The sequence below is a fragment of the Enhydra lutris genome, unplaced genomic scaffold (genome assembly GCF_002288905.1).
Source record: "Enhydra lutris kenyoni isolate GAN:26980312 unplaced genomic scaffold, ASM228890v2 scaffoldscaffold15, whole genome shotgun sequence".
Classification (NCBI taxonomy): Eukaryota; Metazoa; Chordata; class Mammalia; order Carnivora; family Mustelidae; genus Enhydra; species Enhydra lutris.
In genome coordinates, this window is record NW_019154099.1 from 62,743,391 (window position 1) to 62,762,117 (window position 18,727).

Here is an 18,727-nt window from a genome sequence, read left to right on the forward strand (position 1 = left end):
CTGAACTCACAACTCTGATACCAAGACCTGAGCTGAAACCGAGAGTTGGAGGCTTAACCGACTGAGCCACCCAGGCGCCCCTCCCTCCTTGTATTTCACTTGTAATCTTATTAATTTGTTTTAATTGGGGCTGCTGACAGGCGTTTTGCCGTATTCTGATCAGTGCCCATGTGTGACGCCGGCCTTCCGATGACAGCGGTGGCAGTGTGGAAGGGATATGGGGAGAGGGGCTGAGGCCCTGGGGCCCTCCCTGCCCGTGGCCAGCACCCCTGGCCCTGCCCGTGGCCGTGCATTTGCATAAACGCCAACACTCAGCTGAGGGCATTGGGCTCAGTGTGGGGCCCAGTGTGTGGGCTTTGTGGCAGAAAATGGGTGCGTTTGGGCCACAGGAGAGAATGTTCTGGGTTCGGAAGTTCCAACGAGGCGTGGGGTTCCCACGTCTGAGGTGGAATGGTGAAGGGAACCTACCCATCGTGGACGACAGGGAGTCCCCTCCAGGGGACGTTTCAGTGAGAAGGGGAGACACGGAGCTGGGCCTTCTCTGAAGAGGGGACACATGGGGTCAGGCAGCAAGAGTGAGAATCCAGTTACCAAGCCCTTGATGGGTTTCAGGAATGACCCATTCGCCCTCGCAGCAGCCCCAAGAGGCCGACAGTGTTTGGGTGCCCGTTTTTGAGGGAAATTGAGATGATCCGTGTGCCTCGAGGAGCCCCCAGAGACCTGGCCCATCGCCGGCCCCCTTGGCAGTGCCTCTCCTGGAGAACGGGGCGCGTGCTCCTGGTCCGGTGGTTGTGACGATCTCTGCTCAGGGCTTGAGAGGCTGTGCGACCCCTCCAGGGGGGCTGTGTGGCTGCGTGGCTGGGAGGGCGGTCTCGGCAGAGCCCCTGCTGTGGACAGAGTTTGCCCGGAGAAGCTGTCTCCTCTCCTCCCTGCCGTGGCTCCCCGGGCTCCCGCAGCCAGCCCAGGACAGAGTGTGGGAACCGGGGTTCCCCTCGCCTGGCAGCTTCCTCGCTGGCCCGCCCAGCCTCAGCCCGGCCAGCTGCGGGCAGCGTGTGGGGAGTGTGGCTGCCGTGGACCCCACTGCCGGCACCGACGCTCAAGCGACAAACAGACCTTCCCTGCCAAAGAGCCGACCCCGTTCCACGGCAGCGCCAGGGGGCCCGGTCGGAGCGCGATCGAGGCTCTGACCAGGGGTGCACGCGGGGCCCGTGTCCACGCAGAAGGGCTACTCTGGACGAAAGCTGACGCCTGGGCCTGCAGCCCCCGAAGGCTGTGGCCATGACTGAGCCAGAGCGCAGGGAACAGGTGGAGCCCCTCCTCCCTGGTGCAGGGGAGCGCACAGAGCCGGCCGCACCCCTGCTCTGCGCATGGCCGTCGCCCCTTGAAAGCGGAGCAGGAAGGACACGTGGACAGCCCTGGCTTTGTTACGTAACGTGTGCAGCCACCCAGCCTTCCAGCCGCATCACTGGCACCTGCTCTGTGTCGTCCTGTCACGCCCAGGTGGCTTCGCACAGAAGGTCACAGACTTGGAGATGAGCAACTCACGTCGGCACCTTGGGTCCTTCTTCCCGCGGCAGGGTTGGGCTGGCGGCCGCAGCGGGCGCACACGATTGGCCTGGCTGTGGGGTTGTCCCACGGACCGGACCTCGCCGGTCCCCATGGCGACTCGGGTGTGTGCTGGGCTGAGGTCGGACCTGTCATTCTGTGGCCACTTGGTGCTCTCTCTGCCACAGGCACCATCGCCACAGGGAGCCACTTCTTGCCTCCTGTTGCTGACAGACGCTTGTGAGCCTGTGGACGCCTCGGGGATCTTCTCCCCAGAGTGTAGCAATGCCGTCAAGCAATGCCACGTTATAACGTGGACACATGCAGGGACCTCAGATGCCAGGACCGATGTGGCGTTGGAGCCCAACACTTGTTTTGGAGGGCGCAGCCGCCTGGTCAGCCCGGAAAGGACCATGATCGGCTGTTGGGGTGGAACAGAAGGGGTCGCAAGGGGGGTCTGCCGGGGTCTTTGTGCCACGAGATGGCCGCCGTGGGGCTGGGAGTGTGAGCAGCACACAGTGGGTGTCTGTCCGTCTTTAGATAGGACGCTCTGCAGGTTGCCCGGACAAGGCTCATGGAAGCACAGCTGTCTGCTCAGATGCCGACTTGGCACGCCTTTCACCGTGCAGGGCGGAAGCCGCCCCGGGCTTCCCGGCGTGTGAGGTTTCCTCCGAGCTTACGCGAACGCCCGTGAGCCTGCTCGTGCTAACGCCCATCTCTGTCCCCGTTTCAGCTTGCAGGATGCTGGCATCGGATTCATCCTGGTCATAGACCGAAGGCAGGACAAATGGACGTCCGTGAAGGCGTCGATCCTGCGGATAGCAGTAAGTGTGGGTGCCCGGGCTCTGTGACGCCCACCCCTGCCCGTCCCCTGGGCTGGATGACAGCACCGCTTCTGCCCTAGCCGCCCGTCTGCTGGTGATGGCTTGCGCTCTGCTGGCCCGACTGTGCAGTGTGCCAGGCCCCGCGGCCCCCTGGGCTGCTGGACTCACTGGAGCGTGTGTGCGTGCGCATGTGCGCGTGCGCGTGTGCGTGTGTGTATTCTCAGACGCGGTCGCTTCGAGCGGGCTCCTTGTCATTTAGAAACCACTCCAGCAGCCGGTTTGTTCTGACCATTGGGTCGGGGCGACACCGAGGGCGTGTGTTCGCTCCTCAGGGGACACAAGGTCCTGAATTAGCGGCACGTCCTGTGTCATCCAGAGAATCTTCAGGCGACGAATTTGCAGTTGTGCTGAGGGGCTTTCCCTAACTGACATTTTCCTTTCCAAGAGGCGTGTTTACCCTTTAGTTTTCCAGCAACCCAGACACCTTGACCCTCCTTGGTTCCTGGGCCTGTGGCCAGTGACCCCGTGGCCACCTTCCACGCTCAGAAGGGCGGCTCTGGGTGGTTCCGTGCTCGCTGTTTTGAGCCTGCGGTGACGATCGGGCGGCGGGGGGGGGGAGAGTTAAGTCGGCAGCTCTGCCCTGCCCACGAGCTCCACATGGAGCGTGCCACCCACGCTGGCTCACTGCAGCGAGGGGACCAGGAGCAGTCGCGGCCGCGGTCGCTGGCCCAAACAGCTCCACTGCTCCCACGCACGTCTTAAACACCCAACCTGATGGAGGGAAATCCCCCTAACCTCTTGCTCTGGGTCTGTGTTCACACGTGTGCACACACACACACACACACACACACACACCATCTTTGGTTGCTGACCTGAGAGGCGGCTGTGCTGCGGCTCCCAGTGTGACAGATGAACCCCTCCCTCCCGCACGGATGCCTCGCTGTCCGCTGTCCGGCACCGCGGTGGCTGGAGGCTCGGAGTCCGCTGTCTGTCCTGTGCATAGCTTCGGTGCAAACATGTCCCTGGGCTCACGGGTCCCACCTTTGTCTTTCTGAGAAAAGGTGTCCCCGCACCACCCAGTACGCGTCCCTCTCCCCATCCCCACCCCCACACGTGTGTCCCGCTCCTCGTCCCACCCCCACACATGGCCTGTGCCATCATTTATCTGAAACAAATCAAAACACTTAGAAATGCTTCAGAAGAAGTAGGCTCATTATGAAATTAGCTCTCCCTTTAAAATCCGGTGAGGCCCACAAAGCACTGGGAAACGCCATCAGGAGTTAACAGCCAACGTGTCCGCGTCCTTGTTCTAAACTCTAGAGTGGGCTTGTGCGTGCTGTCACGTGGCAGAGGCCAAGTCAGAGCGACATGTTAGAACCACGGGGCAGATGCACAGGAGACTTAGGAAGAGTATCTCTTAAATCAGTACATCGGGCCTGGGTTGAACGTGAAAATGTTCCCAGCCAAGTATGTTGTTGTTCCAGAACGTAACACAGTTATAATAACAACGTTTTCCAGATTTAGTCTCAGGCCTTTGACGTTTATCTAGCCCTGACCTAACGCCCTCCCGGGCACATCCTCTGTGCTGGTCACGGGCATCTCCTCTTCTGCACGCACGCCTGTCCCCGGAAGGCCCTTGTCCCAGCACGGAACTGCCTCTGCCCGTTGCTCCTCCTGCTCCCTGTCTCCCCACGGCGCAGTGCCCCACGCAGCCTCCCGCTCTGGAAGGACGGCCACTCCAGCATGCTCGTCACAGGTTCCTGGCGGTCTGGCCCATCTTCCCGCAGCAGGCGCCCAGCCCAGGCCCCGGGCGAGATGGGTCGTCCGTGAATGTCTCTCGAGGCCGTCGGTCGCTCCTGGGTAGGCACAGGAGCATCCCCAAATACAGGATAGTTTCTTAAGAAAGAGAGATGTTATTTTTAAGACCTGAGGTGGCCTGCGAGCACCCCCTCCATCGAGCCACACCCTCCTCTCACCAAGGCCCATCCTGGGTCCCTGTGTCGTGACTGCATGGCCAGGGGGGTTCGAAGGCCAGCCGGCCCATCTTTAAACCTTTGTTTTGTGAAAAAACTGAAAAGTTTGTGTTTGCGTTTTAACGTTTTCACAAATTTGTACACAATTAAAACAGAAGCTTTTAGAGTTTCTTTTTCCCTGTAAGCCTCGGGGCTCCCAATACTGGCTTGGAAGCCCCAGCAGTTAGCATTATCTCCACACTTGTCAGGATTTCTCATTAACTCCAGTTCTTTTGATTGTATGAATTTACTGCGTTGTCACTGCCCGAAACCCACGCGTGCGGTTAGCACGTTTGTGGAGCCTCTGTTCCGTGCCTGGAGCTGTGCGGGCACCGGGCACTGGAGAACAGAGCACAGAGGAAGCAAGAAGCGTGCGGCCCGGTGGGGTGCAGACCACCCTCCGTTGCCGGGCCGCGGGTTGTGAGCTGAGCTGCAGACACGTGGGGTGCCTGAGGCAGTGCTGAGCCGTCCCGCAGGGTGGTCAGGAGGCTGTGAGCCGGGTCCCCTTGCCCTGGGTGTGGCGGCCATCCCTGAGCCCGGGCGTGTGTGCTGAGACCTCCACCGTGGCTGTGCGGTGGGACAGGCCGGGGGAGACAGAGCTGGCACGCTCGACCTCGTGCAAGAGAACGGGCTGGGGACAGAGTGGACCCAGTGATGCTGTCCTCTGCGGCTGTGGACCAGACCGCGGCTTTGGTGGCCTGTGCTCCCTCCGGGGGCGCTCTGGGGAAGCATCGCCCCGCAGCAGCCCGGTCGGGGCCCCTGAGAGGATTCCTGCTGCGGCGCAGCTCTACCCCATGGACAGTCCCCGAGCGCCTGGCCACAGTTTGCTGCCAGCCGGTGGCACAGTGCAGATAGGTCTGGCCACCTGAGTGCAATACCGCACGCCCCTAAGGCTGGAATTTGGGGCTATTTTTAGCCACCGTGTGCGCCGGCTCCTGAGCAAGGCCTCCCTCGTCAGGAGGAGCTGTTTCTGTCCAGAAGCCTTCAGCTTGGCTCGGGACAGACAAATAAGGAGCCCGAGTCCAGGGTCCCCCAACGCAGGCTTGCCGGGTCTCCGGTGTCAGCTCTCCGGGGCTGCCGGGAGCGATGGGCGCGCTCGCCTGTCACGGTCGTGGTCACAGCTGGAGGACAAAGGGGCAGACAAGTGGACCCAGCCTGACGGTCCGCACCGGCCACGGATGAGGTGTCTTCTGGAAAACACCCGGGCGCGCTCCTCTGGGGCTCCGTTTCCCACGTTAGCCCCCGCAGGACGCATGGGTGTGAGCCTCTGGGGACGCGTGATGGAGTGTGCATGTTTCCATGGTGAGAGGCCTGATTCAAGCTCGTGCGTGTCCCAGAGCACGCAGCTGAAGGCAGTTCCGGCGGAAGGAGGCGTTAGTCTGCGTGGGGCGGGACTGTGGTTTCCACCTGGAAGGCCAGGGCCGTCCGTGTGTGGAGAAGAGCTAGAGCGTGCTGTGTGCGGGTTCCACACGGGAAGAACAGTCTTGCGCTGAACAAGCTGGTGAGTTCCTAGCAGGTGCCACTTGCTGGAGGCTGTGCCCAAAGTGCTGAGCACCGACAGTGTGAAGATGAGCAACGTGAACCCCAGGAGGGCCTCCCGGTGGAGGTGACACTGGACGCACAGGAGCCGCGAGGATGTTTATCCAGAAACCACTTCACCCTCTTTCTGTCTCCACATGACCTTAGTGTGACCACCACACTGTGCGTCCCTAAGTCGGAAAGTAGACAACGTCCTCTGACCTCACAGAGCCTGCTGCGACCCTCCTGTGATCACCGAGGAGTTCCGTGCCTGTCTCCCAAAGCCTCCTTCCAGTTACCCGCTCGCGCAGTGAAACCCTCATGCTGGCACCTCCCAGCTCTAGTACACACGGCTGATTCCAGCCCAAAGTCTGGTTCCTGGTCTTTGTGTTCGGATGTGTGTGTGGATCCCTAATGCCTTCTCACACGGCCAGAGTCTTAGAGCCACGCTGTCCATGGAAGATTCCGGTAGGGGAAGAATGGGAAAGACCAGAGCAGACAGCAGGCGGGGGAGGGCGTGTTTCCCACCCCCGCAGCGTGTGGCCCCCGCCGCCCACGGAGCTCACCTTCCTAAAGTCTCGGGGGGACGGACTCTGCTTCCTCTTTAAGTCCAAACTCCTGTCCTCACAGCACACCTGCCAAGAGGACCAAACGAGGGTGATAAAAACAATACTGAAATTTAGAAAAGATGACCCTTGTCACCTCCGGAGGGAGACTTTCATAAGGAGCTTTCCTGAAATGGTGGTGGCAAGCTTCACAGACGCTGGTGACAGGTTGGTGCAGCTCTCTCTTCGAAGGTGACCCAGAATCTGCCCGCGGGGCCCCCGACCTTCACCAGTGTTCCTCGGAGTCATTTCCTTTCTGCTCAAAGGAGCCGAACGGCATGGGCTGTCCACGTGAACGGGACCCAGGATGGGCGCCTCACCATGGGCACCTGGCGTGGTTTGCTGGGATACCTCGGGGTGCCCCGGGCCCGATGCGGGCCAGCAGGTGGATGTGCCCCAATGTGGAGGCTGTGTCCGGCCATGCTGGGACACGGCTCAGCACCCCGCTGCCCACGTCTTGTCCCCAGGGCCACAGTGGCCGCACAGACACTTCGGGGACCCTGGGGAGGGTGCGAGCTTCCTCCCATCCCGAGGCCACGGATGACCAAGTGTGAGCAGCGCCCTGGGGGCCCTGGGGATGATGGTGCCCACAGGTGTGGGGGGCCTCCCACCAGAAGCCCAGCGCACAGGGCTGGAGACATAGCCCAGGGTCAGCAGTCAGGGGGTGGCAGTTCAAACCCCAACAAGGAGGTGTGGGAGCACGCCCAAACGTGGGGGCCTGGTGTGCAGGCGGGCAGGGGGCAAAGAGCTGTGAGGGAAGGCGAGGAGGGCCCTGTGGCCCACGGGTGGTGGCCGGGCGGGGATGGGAGCCCCAGGATGGTCACTGGTCATCGGTGGCCTTGGGTCGGGGGCATGCACAGTGGAGAATCGGCTGGGAGATGCGTGTTTGGGGAACCCGAGTGTTTGGGGGCGAACCTGAAGAGAGGTGGGGGCAGGTACGTTTCCTCGTGGAGTGAGGCCCTCGGGCCCCGGGGGAACCGGGCAGGGCTGAGGTTGGGGAGACTGTCGCAGGCAGGGTCTGGACTCGGGTCTGTTTGCAGGGCGGGGATGTCTCTGGAGGGTTTGCTCAGAAGGGTGTCGTGGCACGGCTGACTCCTCACAGGGTCCCCGTGGCCCTTCTGTGGGGAATGGGCTCAGGGCGGTGTGGGGCAGGGAGTGGAGCCTGCTCAGGGAAGGAGTGGGGAGCCCAGGGCAGGAGCCAGAGGGAGAGTCACTGGCTTTGGAACTGGCCCCGGGGCGTGAGAGGAAGGGGCAACGAGGAGAGCCCGGGTAAGGGCCAACCACCAACCAGTCTAGGCACTGGCAAAGGCACCAGCGTGGGTCACGCTGACGCCCACGGGTCCAGACTTCGGTCAGGGCCCTTCTCGGGCTTTTCTTCTGCTCCGGGGACTTGCCGTCACATGGAGATCAGGCCCAGCCTTGGAGGCCCCAGAGACCCGCTCAGTGCAGATCCGGCTGTGGGGTTTTGGGGGAGAGACCAGGACCCCACCACCCGCTGACCTGGGGGACCCCAAGGCCTGTGGGCCAGGAGCTGAGCTGTCCCGGGGTCCCTGCTCCTAAGGCACCGGCTTCTCCCAGGAGCTCCAGCCCCTGTGACACCCACTAGATCAGACACTCCGGGGGGCCCCGGGTCTGAGGCCCAACCAGGGGTGTCACCAGCTCAGTGACAGCCCACACCCAGGCAGTGACCGCTTCCCAGGGAGGAAGGTGGCCCAGGGCACACGTGTTGTCAAGGTCCTGCTGCCAGGGCCTCACGAAGATGGACAGGCGCCTCTGTGTCCCCAAGGACGCCTGCCAGGATGGGGAGGGTCACGGGGAGAAGGCCCGGGCGGCTCCCTGCTGGCTCCTGGCGCCGGGGCTTGAGTCTGCCGGCCCTACGGAGAGCAGGCAGATGTGAGGGGCCCTGGGGTACAGCGGCAGCCGGAGCGTCCGTCGGCGGGTGGACGGTGAAGACGCTGGGACACACGGAGCTGTGGGCACAGCAGGGTCTCCGGGCCACCCCGCGGGCTTTGCTCATCTCAGGCTGTGCCGTTCTCTGCTGTACGTCATGTTCCAGCTGCTTCGGCACAGCCGCGTGGAAATCCGACTCAGTTCCTTCAGAACCTCTGCCTTCAGTGACGGGGTCTCCCCGGAAATCAGTGTCTGGGAGTAATCGGCGCCTGGAATGGGATTTTACTAAGACTCTGTCACGCCTCGTTTCTGAGGCTCCGTGCAAGCACAGAACGCTGAGTGTTCCAGATGGGTAAACAGAGGCACCGGGAGGCCGGGCACTTGCCCGAGGTCACGCCCCTTGTGGGCAGGGCTGGTCTGCAAGTGTATTGGGGTGACTGTTTCTAGAGGCATGTGAGCTAATCCCTGTCTTTGTTTTACGACACATCTGCGGGTCTCTATGGCTTCCTGTTCATTTGACAAGTGTCTTGGTTCCCTGGGGCTGTCCTCGCAAAGCGCCCCCAGACTGGGGGGCTGGGAACGGCAGATCACTGCCCCACAGTCTGGAGCTGGAGGTCTGAGGTGTAGGTGCTGGCAGTTGGTCCTGGGGCCGTGAGCCGGACACGGTCCCTGTCCCCAGCTTTTGGAAGTTCCTGGTGGCCTCTGGGGCTCCTCGGCTGGCAGATGTGTCTACCGTCTTCACGTGGCGTCTCCGTGTGTGTCCGTGCTCGAGTGTCTCCCTTCCGTAAGGACCAGGCACATTGGCTCAGGGGCCGCGGTAATGACCTCGTGCAAACCTGGTCAGCTCTGGAAAGACCTTGTCTCTGAAAGTCACGTCCCAAGACACTGGGGTTTGGACTTGACATGTGACTCTGAGGTTCGCCATTCGGCCTAGAACAAGTGTAATGAGCTTTAGACTCAGAGCTGCTAACCTCAGGGTGTTTGCCAGCAGCCCCACCTTCTCCTTCCTTTTCAGAAAGGGGCTATCCCTCCAGAGCCCGGTGTCAGCAGCCACTTCTGCTCATACCCCCATGCGGACCGTGCGGCCCACGGCCGGCGCCAGGCCCCATGCCCCGCCGCACGCCGGCCCACGGCCCTGCTCTCCCCCTGCAGGCGTCCTTCCCGGCAAACCTCCGGCTTGTGCTGGTTCTGCGGCCCACGGGGTTGCTCCAAAGGACCCTCTCAGACCTGGCGCTCAAATTCAACAGAGATGACTTCAACATGAAGGTGCCGGTAAGTGTGTCCTGTGTCCACGCTGCAGGCGGACTGAGTGTCTGTCACCGTGCTCTGGGCCACGCGCAAGAACGAAGCTCCCAGGGCCCACCCCCCGCACGGCGGCCACGCAGACCACGTGGCTCTGGTGGGAAGGGCTGGTCCGCGCACACGGGCCTTCCCTCCCTGCTGCTCCCCGGGGAGCGCGCGTCCCCACTGTGCCTTGGGCAGGTCACTGTGGGCTGCAGGCGCTGAGAGCCACGAGTCTGGAACATTCTTACCGGCGAGGGTCAGGCTGAAGAAAAAGAGAGGCCAGCGGGCTGAGAGCCATCGTCACCCTCCTAGTGAGGAACGGACGGCTCTGCCGGTGCTGAGGACAAGGCAGGGGCCAGGGGAATGGGGGCCAGCGAGGGAGCCAGCAGCGGGGTGGGTGGCCCCCGGGCAGCCCCAGAGAGGGCACTGCATGCCTCCGCCCCCGTCCTTGAGAACAGAAGGCCGCGTAGGGTCCCTTACCTGGGTGCCCACAGGAAGCCGGTTTCCCGTGATCCCTGCTCAGTCTCGCCAGCTCCTCTGGGGGCAGCATGGGCGAGGGGCCCCGGTGCATGTGTCCTCCAGGAAATCACTTGTTTTCTGGTGCAAAGAGAATGAGAACGTACAGGGCCAGCCCCAGGCCTCGTAAGCTCCTGACCGCACGTACCAGATTTGCCGGCCCATGCGTCCTATGGCATTGGTTGTCCATGAGGCCTATGCCTCTTCCTTGGTGCGCCGGCTGGCAGGCGCTCTGCGCGGTCAGGGGCCCTGAGGGAGGTGTCACGGGCTCATGGACGAGTTGCCCTCAGCAGCCCTAAACCGCAGGCCGGGGGTCTTGGGGACGCCGGCGCGCTCCCGGTCCGAAGCACTAGATGCCTTCACCTCTGATGGCCCCTTTCCTGGGGACGGGCCAGGACAAAGCCATGGAGACACCGCTGGATGGTCGTGGCCCAGCCCGAAAGCCACCAGTGCGCGGTCTCCTCCAGCCCGTGCACCACGGGTCCCGTACTCAGGGCGAGCGGACCTGGCAGCTGCAGGTCGTGACCAGACGTCCGAGGACAGCGGACGGGGCCCGTCCCAAGGACCGTGTCTCCCCCGCAAAGGGCACCACTGGTCCAAATCAGTGAGTTCTCAGGAACAGGGTCACAGAAATCGCCGCCAGGGCCTGCAGCTTGCCGGTCCATCGCCGAGAACCCTTGGAAAGTAGAAAACATCTCTTGGGTCCACCCCTGCTAAATGTGATCATTTTAGCAAAATGTCCGGTTTGGGCGCCGCGCGCTGACCTCAGGCTGCACAGGGAGCCTTAAGAGAAGCGGTCCTATGTCCTCTCTGTCATGTAAACGTATGCGAAGCGCGTGCAGCGTCCAGCTGGGACCCGGGAGTCACGGGGAAGGTGGCCGGGCTTTGGTCATGTGGTGGTGAGACGGGCTTTGCTGTTGGAGGGCGGAGTCCTCTCTGCTGAGACCCCAGCCGCCTCACGGGCGCTTCAGCCGCTTCTGCCTGAAGGTCGTGGCTCTCAGGATCTCGGCTTTGTGGACAGTCTGGACTGTGTTTCCCTCCTTGATGGGGCTATCCCGGGGGGTGGGATTCAGCGACACCCCACATCATGACGATCAGACATCTCAGGCATCCTTTGGGGACAGAACCTCCTGGGCAAGACCCGAGCTTTAAACTGACACCCAAGATGGTGAACACAGCCATTTGGACCAACCTCTCAGGACACGTCTGCTAGCGTCTGTCCCACAGCGTACAAAGCAACGTCTGTGCCTTGATCCAGAACTCGTGGACAGAATGTCCCAGAAAGGGCAAGTGAGGCAAGTCCGTGGGGAGAGCGTCCTAGGTCCCACGGAAGGGCACAGCCCGGACTCTGGAATGCCTGCGGTGACCCCACTGGGTTTCTGTGGGCATAGGGACAAACCGACGTCCTTTCGAGGCGGAGTCCCGCTCAGTTACCGCCAGGAGCCCCCCAGGTCGCTGATAGCGCCTTCAGGACTCCCAGTGTCAGCTGTGAGCCCAGCTCTCGTTGGGGCTCGAATGCCAGCCTTCGATGCTGACTTCAGTCGGCACAGCCCAGGGCGTGCCGAGGCCCCGAGAGCTGGTCGGCCAGCCCGGAGGGTAGAGCAGGAGTTAAGCCTGGGCCCAAAGCCAGATGCCTCCTGTCCATGCGGCCGCCGCTCATGACCAGCGGGAGAGCATCGTCCCTCCCCATCTGCTGGGTGGTCTCCTCATGGGGGTGGCTTCTCTCCTCCAGGTCATAATGCTGAGCTCAGTACCAGAATTACACGGTTACATCGACAAGTCCCAGCTCACCGAGGACCTGGGCGGGACCCTGGATTACTGCCACACCAAGTGGCTGTGTCACCGCACAGTGAGTCCCCGGCCGGCCGCATGCAGGGTGGTCTGTACGTCTCCCTGATCCCGACCTGATCAGCCGGATAGATTTTGCATGACGACGCTGCCGTTTCCAAAGACGTGGTCCCAGTAACCTCAGTTGTGTTCCCCAAGAATGAGGAGATGGTCTCAGTGGACCTCAGTCATCTAAAGCAGCAACATGAGTAATGAGTCTGGGAGGGGTTTTCTCTGGGCTCAGAGACCGGACAGAAAGGACAGCCCCTGGGGTGGGGGGAGACGGAGCGTAGAACGACTCTAGCTGAGGAAGACCCGTGTAGACGGAGCCCGGTAGGTTTCTGGACAAGTCGGGGGCTCAGGAGCCCCTCTGCTGATGCGGGTCAGGCTGGCTGGGGCCCCGCCTCTGCCCCAGGATGCCCCCCATGGGCTCCGCACCAGACACCTGCTTTCTGGGCAGCAGGAGGGTGCGCGGTGCACAGCTCAGTGACGGTCCCCCTCTTCCCAAGGCGATCGAAGGTTTCGCCCTCATGGTAAAGCAGACGGCTCAGATGCTGCAATCCTTTGGCACCGAGCTGGCCGAGACGGAGCTGCCCAACGACGTGCCGTCCACGAACTCAGTGCTCTGCGCACACACGGAGAAGAAGGACAAAGCGAAGGTACGTGTGGCTTCTGTGGGAGATGGGGGAGGGGAGGGGGCCCCTTGTGCCTCGGGCAAGACCGGCCTGCGGCCACGTCAAAAGCACGGCGAGCTCTCCGAGGACTGTACGTTCCCTCTCCTGCACGCGGCCTGGGTGCCGTGGGGTCTGAGAGCAGCTGGAAGCCTGTAGCCTCTCTCTGAGCGGCTCCTTTGCTGTCCAGACGGCCAGGCCGCTGGCCATGAGCTTCTGCTGCTGATTAGCACAAGCAAGGCCGGGTGTCTGCCCACACCTCCCAGACAGCAGGTGGGGGACAGCGGGCTGGTCTGGGGGGCAGCATCCAGGGAGCCTGAGCTGGGCGGGCCGTGGCTTTGGGTCAGGGCTGGCCCCACCCCCAGGAACCCGCACTCCCCTCGCTTCTGGCGGTGAGGACGCCGCAGAAGCCGGCACGTAGAGGTCCAGTTTCCTGTTGGTCTCTTACCTCCTCCCACTGCCCCCAAGTGACCCGTAGCCCTCACTGTGCCCTGGCCACAGCCAGAGGAATCTCTGGACGCCTGCCGTCCTTCGGCAGCTCTATGGGAGACGTGGGAGTGAGCCCGGGTGCTGGGCGCTGTGCTGTTCCCACAGGAGGACATGAAGCTGGCACTAGACGAGGGGCGGAGCCTTCTGGAGAACATCAGGGAGCCTCTGGGCAAGTGTGGGGAGCAGAGCCTGAACCAGGACCAGCTAGACAACCAGACCACTGTGCAGAGGTGAGGGCCCTGGCCGGGGGCGGGAGCAGGAGGCCCTGGCCTGAGGACAGGCCAACAGAGGACACAGGGGCCCCATCTCCTCCTCCTAATGGGAAGCAAGGGCGCCGTGTGTCCTTACCGCTGACAAGCTTGCCGTCCAAACCCCAGAGAAAGCCGGTGCGGGGTCAGGGGATGTTGGCTCGATGCCCACTTCGCCTCCAGAGGACGTCTGCAGACGGAAGCCCAAACCACTGCCCGCTCTGCCCTGCCCTTTGCCGCGGACCCCAGGGGTGCGGGCGGCCCCCGGGTGTGAGGTGCGGGGGCAGCGGCTCTGCGGGGAGCCCGTCCACCAGGCCCCGGCCAGGTCGTCCCCACGAGTCCCGCGTGCAGTGCGCAGAGGGGAGGCAGGGGGGTGGCAGGCCATAGACACGGAGCCCACAGCCCAGGTCAGCCACCCGCTCCCTTACGGCCTCTCCGGCACCCAGGCTCCTGGACCAGCTGACCGAGACCGAGGCCGCCTTCGATGAGTTCTGGGCGAAGCACGAGCAGAAGCTCCGGCAGTGCCTGCAGCTGCGGCAGTTCGAGCAGGATTTCCGCGAGGTGAGCGGCCTGAGCGCAGGCAGCTGGCGAGTGGCCCAGATCCACCGGCCGCGGCGGCCCAGCTGCCCAGGTGACCGTGGCAGTCGGCGGTCTCTGTCTGCCACACGAGCCGCGAGACCCGGCGGGACCAGACCCCGGCACGTGTGGCCGGGAGCCGCTGCCCCAGCAGGTTCCGCTGTCTGCGGTCGGCGTGCGCTGCCCTCCGTGTCCCCGGCGGACGGTCCCGGGGCCGTCTGTGCGCTCCCTCACCTGGTGTCCTGCGCCTGCTGCGCGCCTGACACGGCCCCGGGCCCACAGAACCAAGAGCAACAGTCGGGCCGGCTCCGTAGCACAGGCTGTGGGGTAACGCATGGGGCAACGCACCGGGGTGACACAGGGGTGCTGTGGGGGTGACGTGGGGGTGACACTTGGTGACACACGGGGTTGACACACAGGTGATACGGGGTGACACACAGGGGTGATGGGGTGATATGGGGGTGACACTTGGTGACACAAGGGGGTGACACACAGGTGATACCGGGGTGACGCACGTGGGTGACGCACGGGCATAAGGCCAGCCGTGGTGTCAGTCTGGATGGGACTCCACCAAAGCCTTGATCATTATTTATGGGAGCGTGCCGAGCCGTCCACGTGTCCTCGTCCTGCCACGTAATGACATTTCTCCTGGTCCCTCTGGTCAAGGTGGGGGGACTCCCAAGTGCGCGAGAAATAAGGACCCCAAGTGCAGTGTGACGCAGCCACAAGACCGTGGCCGAGGCCAGGTGAGCGGACCGCGCGTCCCGATGTCCCCAGAGTCCTGAAAGTCACCTTTCGGGGAACACAGGATTTGTTCAGTAGCACACGCGTGCAGGAGCTCTGGTTGGACGGAGAGGTGACCCCAGCCAGCCCGTGACCTGCAGAGAGGCGAGTCCTGCGTCACCTCCTTCCGGGGGGCTGAGGAAGGCTCTCCAGACTCACGACAAACGCCCAGCGGCGGACTCGTGTGTGTTTGTGAAATAACCCAGCCAGACCCCTCGGACCCTCGGGCGGCTTCCCACAGAGACGCGTCTCCCCAGACGAGCTCGGGGTCGCGGGGCTCACGCGGACGCGGTCGGCACACGGAATATCCTGTCCCAGCACAGACCCGGGTTCCCTACTGTAGACACGCCTCCCTCCCACGCCACCTACCCCTGCCCTCCTGATCCCACATCCCCTCCCTCCCCTCCCCTCCTGAACCCACATCCCCCCACCCCTACCCCTCCTGAACCCTCATCCCCCTTTTGAGCCCCATCCCTTCCCACCCCACCTCCTCCTGAAGCCCTGGCAACCCCAGATCTACTCTTGTCTCCGTATGCCATCACTTCAGGAATGTTCTAGAAGTGGGGAGCCCTCTGGGCCTGGCTCTCTGCAGGGTCAGTGCAGGTGTTGCAAGTTCACTCTTGTTGCCACTGGGTACTCAGGGTCCTGGGGAGTGGGGGAGCCACGGCTTACCCTTCCCCTGTTGAGGAACATCTGGGCTGTTTCCAGGATTTGGCTGTGGTGGAAAAGCTGTCGTCAGCGTCACGTCCGGCCTTTTGTGTGAACATAGCTGTCGTTCTGAGGTTAGACCCGGGACCGCAGGTCGTGGTGGCCGCACGTTTGGCTGAGAAGCTGCGACCAGTTCCCGGAGCGCCGCCTCGTGCGCCCAGCGGCAGGCAGAAGGGGCGCGGCTTCTCAGCGCCCTCATTGCTGCCGACGCCCCACTCTCGCTGTGGCTCTGCCGAGCGTCCCCCTTGCGGCCGGTGACATGGAGCCGCCTTCCCGGCTCCCCAGTCCGCGGTCCATCTAGGGGAAAAGCCTCTCCTCCCGTTGCTGCCCATTTTCTGACTGGATCATCTTGGTTTGGGTTTGGGTTTGGGTGTTTCACAGCTGGGATTTGGCTCCTAGTCCTGGTCAGGTGTGAGGCCGGAGCAGCTGCTCCTGAGCCGGTCCGCGTCTCTCCATCCTCGGACGGGCTTTCCGATGCCAAAGGTTGTCGTTTCAATAAAGTCCACTTTGTCGGTTTTTCTGTGAAGGATCATACTTCTGGCATCGATCCTAAAACCTCGGTCCCGAGTATGTTCTCCGGGGCTTTTCCTCCGTGACATCTTTGATTTCGATTAAGCCCACAATCCGTTCTGAGTTAACCCACGCGTGGGCCGAGTCAGGGCACAGCCCGGTTTTTTGTCTCTGGGTGTCTGACGGCCTTTGTCAAAAAGGCAGCCTGCTTTCCCTTTCGTCAAGAACCGGGGCGCGGATCCGTTCGGGCCCATCCGTCGTCGACGCCGTCTCACGGTTCGGGCCGTGCCCTGGACTTGAGGCCGGGGGGCCTTTCCTCCCCCGCCTCTCGAGCCCCAAATCATCTTAGTTCCTCCGGTTCCTCTGCTTTTCCACACACATTTTCAAACAGTCTTTCTAGATCTACGGAGTTCTGCTGGCTTTGACAGGATGGTGTTCCATCTGCTTCTGGGGCCCGTCACCGTCTTTCCCACGTCGGCCTGCAGTCGACAGTGTCCGTCCCCCGGGTGCTCCGAGGCTCCTCGCCACCACTCGGCACTTTTCAGACCAGCTCAGTGGGGGTTTGGCTTGATTTTACACCCCAGTCGTTCATTTTTGAGCAACTGTAGATGGTGGTTTTAATTCTGGTGTTTGCATACTCCTTGCTGTACGGAGAAATACAACTGATTTTCGTGCGTTTATCCCGACACCTTGCTGAACTCACTTATATTCTGTTAGTTTGGCAGAGTTTGGGGGATTTTCTACATAGACGATTAGGTCTTGTGCAAACAGGGACAGCTTGGTTCTCCCCTCTCCCGCCTGTCCATCGTCTCGCTGCTGGCGACTCCGCTTCTCTGTGCAGGCGTGGCCGTCCTACTCCGGCTAAACAGTGACAGCGGACATCGTGCCTCGCTCCCGGGCTCAGAGGAAGAGCGTTGTTCTCACGCACGGGAGAGCTGCCCCGTAGGCTGTGACTTCTGAGCGTGTGTCCCTCTGCCCCGCTTCCCGAGGAGGGCCTGGCTCCTCTCTCCTCCCTCCATGCCTGACCTGGGCCCGGGCCTCCTGCCCCTTCTGTGTCTCAGGTCAAAGCCTCCTTAGATGCACTGGCCCAGAAGATAGCAACCTTCACCGACGTGGGCAACAGCCGGGCGCACACAGAGCACCTCCTGAAGGACCTCGCCAGCTTCGAGGACAAGTCGAGTGTGAGCACATGGGGCGGGTGTGGGCAGCGGGCAGTTGGGGGTGTTCAGGGCACCGGGCTATCACTTGGGCAGGCGGGGGCAGGGGGCTCTCTCGCCATCCGATGGAGGACGTCCCAGAGCCGAGGGAGGGCAGCACAGCCTCTGCCTGACCCCACCGACCCCTCCTACTCTCACCCCCCACCCCTCCCACTCTCAACCCCCACCCCAGACTCCTCCCACTGTCACCTCCCCACCCCCACCCCCAGCCCGCTGACCCTCCCAGAAGGCTGTGCGCTTTCACCGACCGACCCTGAGCCACACGTCTGGGCGGTTGTCTCCGCAGGCCTCCGTGGAGCGTGCTCGCGGCCTGTCCCTGGAGGGTGAGCAGCTCATCGACAGCAAGCACTATGCCGTGGACTCCATCCGCCCCAAGTGCCACGAGCTCCGGCACCTGTGTGAGCAGCTCACGGCTGAGGTGGAGCGGCGGAGGGAGTTACTCAGCAAGTCCTTGGAGCTGCACCACCTCCTGGAAGCGGTGAGAACCCTGCTGCCACCCCACGTCAGGCTCCATCCCCACAGACCACAGTCCCCGCCGACCACAGTCCCTGCGTGGCTGGGTCCTTCCCTGTGGACCACAGTCCCCACCAACCACAGTCCCCGCGTGGCTGGCTCCATCCCCCCTGACCACAGTCCCCGCTCACCACAGTCCCCGTGGCCCATTCTCTAGAATTCCCTGCCTCCAGTGACGGTTGGTTCTTCCCAAGGACCAAAGCCAGCGTATGGCTAATTTCCTGCATGGCCTCTGTGGGAACGAGTTCCGCCCGGGCCCCGTGTTTGTTGACACTTCACGCAGTCCCAGATCAGGGTGGTGGGGGCAGGATGGCCGGGAGGAGGCCAGGCAGAGCACACCTCCCGACCCGCCAGGACACGGCCTCTGATGGTGCCCTTCTCTCCCTCGGCCACGCTCGCTGTGTCCAGTCCATGAAATGGTGCGACCAGGGCATCTACCTGCTGGCTTCGCAGCCAGTGGACAAGTGCCAGTCCCAGGACGGCGCTGAGGCGGCCCTGCAGGAAATCGAGAAATTTCTGGCGACCGGTGCAGAGAACAAGATCCAGGAGCTCAGTAAGGTTTACCAGGACTACGAATCCATCCTCACGAAAGACCTGATGGTGAGCAGAGCCGGGCCTGTGCCGACAGTGGGGAGCCACTCCGGGGTGTGCGGAAGAATCCTGCCGTGACCTCTCAGAGTGTCCTGGACAGTCGTGCGGCTCAGTTTCTCTTCCTACAGTGGCTCCTCCAGAGCGGTCTTCCTGCCCCCAGGGTCCTTCCCTGCAAGGACCGCGTTCTTGCCGGAGCAGCCACTGCGGGCCCTGCCACATGTCTCACTGACCCCGGGGCCCCACTCCCGCCCGGCCCACTGTCCTCAGACCCGTGGCAGCCTCATGTCCCTCCCTTCCAGTGGACTCTCACCCCAAGTCCACCGTCCACGTCCACGCCGTCCCACGTCTCCAGCCGCAGCAAGCGCTCGAGTGCAGGGTTGCTGTGTGGCAGCTGAGTCCC

At 62.8% G+C, this 18,727-nt stretch overlaps 1 protein-coding gene across 1 annotated transcript in view; it reads left to right on the plus strand.

Annotated features, from left to right (window-relative positions):
- LOC111147046 (MCF.2 cell line derived transforming sequence like) overlaps positions 1–18,727 on the plus strand; it is a 127,089-nt gene that overhangs the window by 93,021 nt on the left and 15,341 nt on the right. The window contains exons 5-13 of the mRNA XM_022502910.1: positions 2,279–2,369; positions 9,547–9,666; positions 11,927–12,043; positions 12,531–12,680; positions 13,287–13,411; positions 13,876–13,990; positions 17,068–17,187; positions 17,510–17,701; positions 18,145–18,336. Of these exons, the coding sequence (XP_022358618.1) occupies positions 2,279–2,369; positions 9,547–9,666; positions 11,927–12,043; positions 12,531–12,680; positions 13,287–13,411; positions 13,876–13,990; positions 17,068–17,187; positions 17,510–17,701; positions 18,145–18,336 (1,222 nt within the window). The remainder of the gene's footprint in view (positions 1–2,278; positions 2,370–9,546; positions 9,667–11,926; positions 12,044–12,530; positions 12,681–13,286; positions 13,412–13,875; positions 13,991–17,067; positions 17,188–17,509; positions 17,702–18,144; positions 18,337–18,727) is intronic.